The 9,830-nt window shown below is 36.5% G+C and overlaps 1 protein-coding gene across 1 annotated transcript; it reads right to left on the bottom strand.

Annotated features, from left to right (window-relative positions):
* Positions 1–350: 350 nt before the first annotated feature.
* Positions 351–6,137, bottom strand: LOC132616740 (putative E3 ubiquitin-protein ligase SINA-like 6). The gene is made up of 2 exons (XM_060331366.1): positions 5,633–6,137; positions 351–1,155 (listed from the first exon to the last, which is right to left on the bottom strand). The coding sequence occupies exons 1-2, from the start codon at positions 6,017–6,019 to the stop codon at positions 493–495; spliced, it is 1,050 nt and encodes a 349-aa protein (XP_060187349.1). The 5' UTR covers positions 6,020–6,137; the 3' UTR covers positions 351–492.
* Positions 6,138–9,830: the final 3,693 nt, after the last annotated feature.

The following is a 9,830-nucleotide window of genomic DNA, read 5'->3' as shown; positions in this document are numbered from 1 at the left end:
AGCACAGTGCATAAATGTATACGTAAAAGACTACTAAAACTTCAACAAATATACAAGTTTGAACCCATAATTTCAAATGTGTAGTGAGCTTAGTGGTAAGTCTAAAAGTGAAAATCATCAAATTTTACACCTATATCCCTGACGCACAATTGCTAAAGTATTAGTGCAGAACTATTTGAACTAATATTAATAACAATTGCTGAAGGAAGAAATTGAGTTAGAATAGCCAGTACCCTAAAGTTTTTCTCTTCGGTGTCACCTTCTCTCATCGTTAAAGGTGTTGACACTCGACTAGGAGTGGGCGTTCGGCATGCAGGGAAGACTGACTATAACATATTTAACATATACTCTAGCATAACAATCTCTTAACATAATCTGGAGAAGTTACAAGGCAATGTTACATCATCAACCGGCCAAGACATCATAAAAAAGGATTATTACATCATCCAAATATGATACATCAACATCTGCAACTACTTTTAAGTAGTTCTATCACTGCAGACATTCGCGCTCTTCTATGAAAACATCCAACTTCAGCCGAGCGCTTGAATTAACAACCTCTTTCGGGACGAAAAGGAATTTTTTCAAAGCACAATTTTCTGACCAGTTCGGGATGCTCTCTGCAACGGATTCTAGTTTAAAAGAGCTCTCCCCATCTGTTGCTACAAGCTCATACAGGAACCTTCTCTTCTGCGAAGCGGGTCCTACACAGATCATGTTGACAGCACTTCCAAGACGATCACTAGAATGGTTGACGATAAAAATTATACCTTCTGTCCTCATTTGAAGGATTTGGTAACGTTGATTTTTTTCTATATAAATGGGATTGACAGCGTTGAAAAAAATGCGCTCGGCTGAAGAACCGTGTTTGTCGCTAAAATGTGCATATACTTTTGCTGAACTACCCACAAAGTCACAGCCACGGAAAGGACACGAACAAGGCACGTAGATGCACGTATTTTCGTGGTCGGTTTTTTTACTATAAGTCAGAATCTCCTTGCAACCGTACCTCTTGTTCGTGCATGAGACTTTCACGGATTCTAAAACCTTCTCAATAGCCCGACAACGGTTGTATCCAATTGGCCAACAACATGATGGACACTTATTAGCAATCTTGATGCAGCAAGAGGCACATGCTATGTGCCCATTCTCACACTATATTTTTGTTCAGAAAGGAAAAAGAATGTCAGAAAAATATGTTCATAATAAGCAGTTTGAATGTTTCTCGAAGTGCACAGACTAAGAAGTAGGGAAAAAGAAAAACACGTTACATGGGAAACGAAAACAAATTGCACCTAAAATTCACTATTTGCCACAAACCTAGAGTCATGGCCTTAATTTCATGTTTGGTTTAGAAGGCTCGATAAATGCAGTTTCACTTCAGTACTCAGCCTTTCATATTAGCATTTGTCACATCCCTAGAGTAGATCTTAATTTCTTGCTTAGTTAAACACTCAATAATTTCATTCAAACATCCTCATGCATTAAAATTTCATGTTCTGTTGCTTTAACAAACAAATTGATTGCCAAAACTACATTCTACCTTAGTAAAACCATAGTTGCTGCTGTGCAACTCTTAGATGAAAAGGACAGAAATTAGCCACCCTGGCAAGGAGGACAGAGATTTTAGAATCTGAATCTCAGTGCTTTCTAAGCCTTTAAATGCAGTAACTGGATTAAATCTGAAGTTACTGTGAGCCAGAAATAAGAGTATAAAAAGAGGCCTAGGTACATAACTTCTATCACGATGGATCTCTAACAAAAGAATAATAAACAGTTTTAGACTACTTTGCTCTATGAATTTCCCGATTTAGCTGCCTTGAATTTGTTTTCAAGCGCCAATAGATTCACATAATATGTAAAAACAATTAACACAAACCCAGTCCTTAATCCTTTTTTGCTGCATTGAAATAGTGAAAGTGTATCCTGCTTTGACTGGACTTCTTTTCTCAATAAGATTTGATACCTCAAGGGAAAATGCTACAGCATTGCCAGATCATTTGCTAGAAGAGAGCCTAATGACAAAGTAAATTAAGGGACCAGATATCCAGCAATGAGAAATGTAATTGGACTTGTCTAGAAAGTGGTAATGGAAAGACAAACATATTCCCAACTTTGAGCTAGCTGACAATAGTGATGACTGCCCAAACAGGTGCACGCTAGTAGAAAGAGAACGGAGGTCCACTAGCAGAATCAAAGATAGTTGAAGACTACCTCAGATGGATTCGTGATGGTTTCAAGCATCAGTAGGACAGGAGAGCCTGCATGGAAAATAGGGTAGAAAAGCGTAGATATATGTAGATAACATATTCGGTAGATATGTCCGAATTGAATCTTGGCTGACTTGAGAACAGACCAGTGGTGATCCTTCCGGAAATTGAAACCGATGTAGGTTGAATGGATTACGCTAATAAAATCATGGGACTTTTGCAAAAACCTACAGGGAAAAGTTAATGATGCGGCACAATTGCCCCATAAAACCTACATACAGGCAGCTGTTAAATAATAGCAGGCGAAGAAGATCGGAGTGCTCAATGGAACTGAGATAGTTTCAAGTATCTTGGGTCTATTATACAAGGAAATGGGGAGATTGATGATGACGTTACACACCGTATTGGTGCAGGGTGGATGAAATGGAGGCTTGCCTCCGGAGTGTTGTGTGACAAGAAGGTGCCACCAAAACTTAGGCAAGTTCTACAAAGTGGTGGTTAGACCAACTATGTTGTTTAGCCTCGATTATTATATTTGTAAATTTTTTAAGACTATTATCCTGCTGTTGTTTATGTTTGTTGCTACTGCCTTCCTTTTTCACCTTTCTTTGACCCGAGGGTCTATCGGAAACAGTCTCTCTACCTTCTCAAGATAGGGGTAAGGTCTGCGTACACTCTACCCTCCCCAGACCCCACTTGTGGGATCACACTGGGTTGTTGTTGTAATTCCAACACATATGCACAGATAAATTTCTCAACTTAGTTATCAAAAGATGCAACTTTTACACCTTATAAGAGCAATCAACCAATTCGATTTCATTCAAAAACTTAGGCAAATTAAGAATTCTTTAGATCTCACACTTATCCCCAAAAAGTTAACCTAATTATATCCAAATAGAAATGCACAGATATATTACACTCCTAATAGAAACAACGGAAAAGGGTCAAATTTACCCCTCTACTTTCAAATAAGGTTCATATATACCCTTCGTTATACTATTGGGTCATATATACCCCTACCGTTATACTTCGGCTCAAATATACCCTTTATCTGTTAAATATCCGTTAAAGGACCCAGATTATTTTTGCCCCAGCCAACACTCAAAATAACCCATAACCCGACCCAAATGAAGCTTCAACAATGGAGTAATATCAAAGTTCGTTCTTCAAATCATTTTGAGCACTTCAAATACAATGGAATTCACCTAAGTTGATAATTCTCAACGCCTAAACACACACGACTCTTCAAATATCTGATTCTCAACTTAGTATCGAACATTCAGATTTTTAACAATCTCGGTGTTCAAGAAACACCCAAATGTTAAATTACGGGGAACAACTAGTTGCTCAAAACGTGAAAACAAGCAATCTAGGAATCGCCAACTTCAGTTTCATGATAAAGTTACAACCTTTTTCATGAAAAAATCAAAAACTTTGAATTTTTTTTCCTTCTTTTCTAATCGACCAGACAAAGCAAGGAAATCTATTCCCAAAGCACTTCCTTAAAAAAATAAAAAAATAAAAAATAACAAGAGAGAATAGAGTAGAATGCTTGATCGAGTAGCTGAAGTGGCCAGGCTTATAAAAAATGTACATCAAAGTGTTGTCTCTTTCAGTTCCATTTGACATACCTATCTTCAAATTAAACCGAACCGAGCATGTGTGAAATTGCAGGTTGGGTCAGGTTATAGGTTATTTGGGGTGTTGGCTGGGGCAAAAATGATCTGGGTTTTTTAAATTAATCAACCCTCCACGTGTCTATTTTAAGGCTGGGACTCGGACACTTAACGGATAAGGGGTATATTTGAGCCAAAGTATAACGGTAGGGGTATATATGACCCAATAGTATAACGAAGGGTATATATGAACCTTAGTTGAAAGTAGAGGGGTAAATATGACCCTTTTCCGTAGAAACAAATATGAGTAAAGAATTGACCTGAAAGACAGGAATGCTTAGAGATTCAAGACAGATAGGGCAATCCAACACATCCAGGTCGGATAACGTCACCGAAATCGACCCGTTCCCTCTTAAACCCTCCAAATCGGATTATAAATCCCAATAGGAATTATCCTCTATTCAAGTCCATTTCACTCAAAAACTTTCAAGGCAAATTAAGTATTCTCTACATCTTACACTTATCCCTGCATAATTAACCTAATTTTTTAAAATTTGTACTCCAGATTTCGAAAACAATTAACCTAATTAATCCCAACACATATGCACAGATAAAATTATATACTCCTACGCAGAAATAAATAGGGTTAAAGAATAGACCTGAAAGACAGGAACGCTTAAAGATTCAAGACAAATAGGGCAATACTATGTTAACAATTTCTAAATTGAGTTACCAAATATCTACATTCTAAACCAACAACAAGAAGCAACAGTAGCTGAGGCATGGTCTAATCAAGGATGGAACTTGACTTTTAGGAGAATGCTAAATGACTGAGAAATTGGGAGGATAACAGAGTTTTATAATGTCCTAAATCAGTTTAAGGGCATCACTGGAAATGCAGATGCTATGGTATGGCAAGAAAATTTTAAGGTGGCAGAGGCATACAGGATTCTAAACAAAGTAAACAGTCAAGTGGGTTGTTGGCCATGGAAAATGATTTGGAAAGTGAAGACACCTCTGAAAGTAGCTTGCTTCTTGGTTGGTGGCCAAAGAAGCAGTATTGACACAGGAGAAACTGAGAAGAATGGGTTTTGATCTATGTTCTAGATGTTATTTATGTGGGGAGACAGCCAACCATCTCTTTTTACATTGCAAATGGACATACCAAATCCGGAAGATCTTCATTAACCTGAGGGGAATCAGATGGGTGATGCCAGGTAATACAAAGGGGGCCCTCAGCAGTTGGGACAGAGAAGGTCTTTTGTCAAATCACAAGGAGAGATGGAGGGTTGTCCCTGCACGTATATGGTGGACTGTATGGAAACAGAGAAATCAGAGATGCTTTGAAGATAAACATAGTGACATACAGAAGCTGAAGATGAATTGTTCAGCTCTCTACTATTTTTGGTGCAAGCAGGAATGTCTAGTTGAAACAGAAGATATCTTTGATGTTTTCGACAATATGTAACTAGTAATGCTTTTTTGCTATAATCTGTAATAGTTTGATTGGGGGACTATACTTTTACGGTATAGTATATACCTGTGGATATATAGAATGTTATCATTGTCCAAAACAAAAAAAATAGAGTTGCCAAAAAAGGCAACTTTAAAACCTGTTTTAGAGAAATGAACCAATTGTGCTTCAATCACAAATCAATTGGGTCAGATTACAAATCTCAACATGAATTCCCCCGCTCTATTCAAGTGCATTTCATTACTCAAAAACTTACAAATATAGCCTAACTAATTCTAACATATATGCACAGATAAAGGATAAAAGTAATTGATAGGGTTAAAAGAAGAGACCTGAAAGACAGGAATGCAAAGAGACTCAAGACAAATAGGGCAATCCAACACATCCGGATCCGACAAAATCACGGAAACCGACCCGTTTCCTCTTAAACCCTCACCAACCGGATCCTCCGTTAATACAGCAGAACCCGACCCGAAATCATCATGATCCGGTTCCTCCTCTGATGACGTCACAGAATCCGAATCCAATTCCTCTTCTTCTTCTTCTTCGATAATTGTTTCAAATCGGCGTTCTTGTTGTTGTTCATTATTAACGGCGTTGTTGTTACTACAACAGGAGAAAGTTCCGTTTAAAGTTCTTCGTTTCTTGGGAAGGGGTCGTCTTCTTGATGGGCTACTGGGTCCTTCATCTTCTTCTCTTCCAAGTGAAAATCTCGCCATTTCCCTTGTTGACCTTTTTACCCCTTCTTCTGCTGCTGTCCTAATTCGACAACTACAAGGACATGATGACTTATTATGGTTGTTCACTTCTCTTATCTTTTTTTTTTTTTTGGGCGGGGGGTGTTATACTCGGTTTTACGGTTTTTGTGAATATTATATTGTACTAGAATTCATTTTAGCGCACCTAAACTATTATTTTATTTTATTTTATAACTAAATTATCATAAGTGAGCAAAACACACCTATTAGCTATTAGATAGTTAGCAAAACACACCTAGATGCTGATTGGACTAAATGTTTGAACTCAATCTCCAAAAAGCGAGTGAAGCTTATTTTTCCCAAAAGAAGTCGTCCATTTGACATATGTAACGGATGTATAAGCTGACTCACTATTTTTTTTCTTTTTTAATTAATTCTTTAAAATCCTAAGCTCTCCCCCTTTCTTATTCATCATTTTTCTTCATTTCTTCTTCTCTGGTGCAGATTTCTCATTTATTTCTTCTTCATTTATCAGCCTTCTTCTTCATTAGTCATATTTTTTTCTCAAATTGAGAAAGAATGTCTTTTGCAAGTGTGGGCAGCCTACAACGATAAGAACATCAACGACAAATAATAATTCTGGAAGATGTTTTTATGGATGTCCAAATTATAGGGTAATTATCTTTTAAATTATTATACATTAAACCATATGTTTTTGCCAATAATCCATATGTTTTTGCCATTAATCATCTAGTTAAATTGTGTGATTTAATTATTTCCAGGTTCGCGGTAGTGTTGCTTGTGGATTTTTTCATTGGTATGATGATACATTCCCTGCCCAAGCAAAGTTGGTAATTCTTGGCATGAATAGGGATAAGATGGAACTTGAGGATGAATTGAAGAAGAAGAAGAAAAAAATTGAAGATGATGTTGTTTATCACTATATGTTTAAATGTATTTTTTTGGTTGTTCAAAGGTTAGGGAGCCTTGTGTAAGTTTGAATCTTTTGTGTAATATTAAATTAGTCAATGTAGTATGAAATGATATTTTGTATAATCTTGTGTGTAATCTATGTGCAAACTTCCTCCTTTTGTTGTTCTCTACACAACAACAAATATATATTATAAAGACAGCATTCAATTAAAGTATAATATAATTTTTTTTTCACGTTACTATATATAAATGGTTAAACATATCGTACTTCTAATAAAGACCTCTCAAGTCTCTTTGTAAATCCCCCAAAATACTACATAACTTAATGTTAAACAACAGCATACAATAACTACTTGGGTTGCAAATTTGTCACCATATTTAGTAGCATCAAAATGCACAACAAAAACCGGTACCGCCAATCAAAATACACAACTTAGAAATAGCTCGAACGACATCAAAAAAACAATCACGTCTTTCCTAAACACCTCCAATTTTTGTTGCACTTTGTGGTGAAGCTTGTGACTTGGTTTTCATATACCTAAGCGATGCACTTTTATGTTGAAGTAGCCTTGTGTGATAGCCTCGTTTCCATTACATTTGAGACCTTTACTTGGTGCATCACCAAGATCACCAGTCAGAACAACTGAATTTATCAATTTCTCTTATGCTCCGCTTTTGATTACCCTATTAGTAGGTCGTTCTTGCTGCGAAGTAATAAAAGAAATGCTAAACTATTTTAAAGAGGTGTCATTAAGGAGATAAATGTATTAATGTCCCTTGTCCTTACCTCAGCACAAGTAAAGCCAATTTTGCTCACAAACACGCCATGGCCCACTACTATTGGCCTCTTAAATGCATTGTTTGCTCCTTTTTTACTTCCATTACCACTGCCACTTTCTACTATTGCTTGAGATGGTTGAGAGGATTGTGATTGTTGCACTACTTGAGAGGGCTGAGAGGAATGAGATTGCTGCTTCGGACTTCCTTTACCACCCTTTCTTGTAGCATTTTTTTTCTATGTGAGCCCTTGATCTCTTTCCACTAGTGGATGCTTGCGATGTAGTAACTCCCTTTACAAAAAATAAGTTGAAATTGTTAAAGATGTTAATATGCTATAAATTAACATTAATAGAAATATAATGTACCTTTGAAGTGGCAAGAGGTTTGTTTGGACATGTTCTTATATTGTGATTTGTTGACTTACAAACTGAACACCTTATGGTTTTCCCCCTCTTTGAAAGCTTTCCAGAACTTGATACCTCTCCAAGCTCCTTGTTTCTCTTTTTCTTAGGCGTTCCGAGCATTTTCCTAACAGGAGGTGGCTCTACTTTTGGATTTCATGTCTCGGGCCACATATTCATATTAGTTACTGGTTGTAAGAAATTTCCATAAGCTCTCAAGTAGGTCTCTTTTCTATACCACGTACAAACTGAGTCAAGTGGATTGGCTTGATCATGATGCATGGCTGCTATTGCATGTTCACAAGGAATCCCTCACAGTGTCCAAAGTCTGCAAGTACAGGTTCTCTGAATTAGGTTAACCACATATGTATATCGACCATCCTTCACTTCATACCCGATATCACCATTCCACTTAATTTCCACCCTCGTTGACTTCACCACATGTGTATTTAATACCAAAATTGTCATTGGGGATATATCATGAGTCCAACTATTTGCAAAAGCTACCACTTTGGTGAACCTATTCATAACTTTTGCTCTAATCTCTTCAAGCATAATGATGATAGTCTTGTATCTAGCACCCAACACCCAAGCATTGAAGCTTTCAGCCATATTGTTATCCACACTGTCACATTTTGAAGTTGTCCTAAACATTGCTTTGGACCATCTTTCAGGATTAAAGGTTGGTAAGTCGTTACAAATATTTTTACCTAACAATGATAATTTGTTCAAGTTCCTCCCCAGTTGAGCTTCAAATGTTGATCTAGCACAAGCCGAAAAAAATTCTTCTTTCGATACCCTTCCATTCTTGTGACCATCTTGCAAGTATATGTCTTGCACACATTCTTTGTTCACATTCTGGAAGCTATTCCCTAACAGCTGAATATAATCCCTGAAAAACAGGTGAAATCATATGCTAAAATCACTAAAAAATAATGGCTCAAAGGACAACTACTATTGTTGGTTAGAATCATGTGAAGCTGCTCCAAGAAATATTGAACACTAGGAACCTATGCAGCTAAAAACAACAGCTAATTTAAAAAAAAAAAAAAAAAAAAACAGTTAAAACAACAATCTTTAAGACTCAAATGTGCTCAAAGTAGTATCTCAAATATCTTTAAAAAGAGCTGAAATTAGCTGGAAAAAAAAACATCTGAAAACCAGCAGCTAAAAAGAGCTGAAATTAGCTTAAAAAGGAGCTAAAAACATCAGCTAAAACAGCTGAAAAACAGCAGCTAAAATAGTTGAAAAAACAGAAGCTAGAAAGAGCTTAAATTAGCTAAAACAGCACCTAAAAAGTGTGAGTTATTTACAAAAAAAAGTGTAAAAGTATTTCCTACTACCTAAACACATTAGCTAAACAATCATGAAATCAATAGCTGAAAGAGCTTAAAACAGAGGCAAAAAAGTTGAAATCAAAGGTAAAAAATCTTACCTTTTGCATATCACTGATGATTGTCAATCCTGCTTCTTCATTATTAATGTCCAAATCCGATTTCAAGATCCTCAGAAACTAAGTCCAAGTATCTTTACTTTCAGTTCCAACTACAGCCCATGCTATTGGGAACATCTGATTATTTCCATCCTTTGCAATAGCAACAAACAATTGGCCCTTAGATATCCCCTTCAAGAAGCAACCATCTAACCCAATACACTTTCTACAACCCTCAATAAAATTCTTTTTTCAAAGCTGAAAAGCAGATATAGAAAGAGTGGAA

The sequence above is a fragment of the Lycium barbarum genome, chromosome 11, assembly GCF_019175385.1.
Source record: "Lycium barbarum isolate Lr01 chromosome 11, ASM1917538v2, whole genome shotgun sequence".
In the NCBI taxonomy this organism is placed as follows: domain Eukaryota; kingdom Viridiplantae; phylum Streptophyta; class Magnoliopsida; order Solanales; family Solanaceae; genus Lycium; species Lycium barbarum.
Note: the sequence above shows the minus strand (reverse complement) of the source record. Positions and strands in the feature narration are given on the sequence as shown.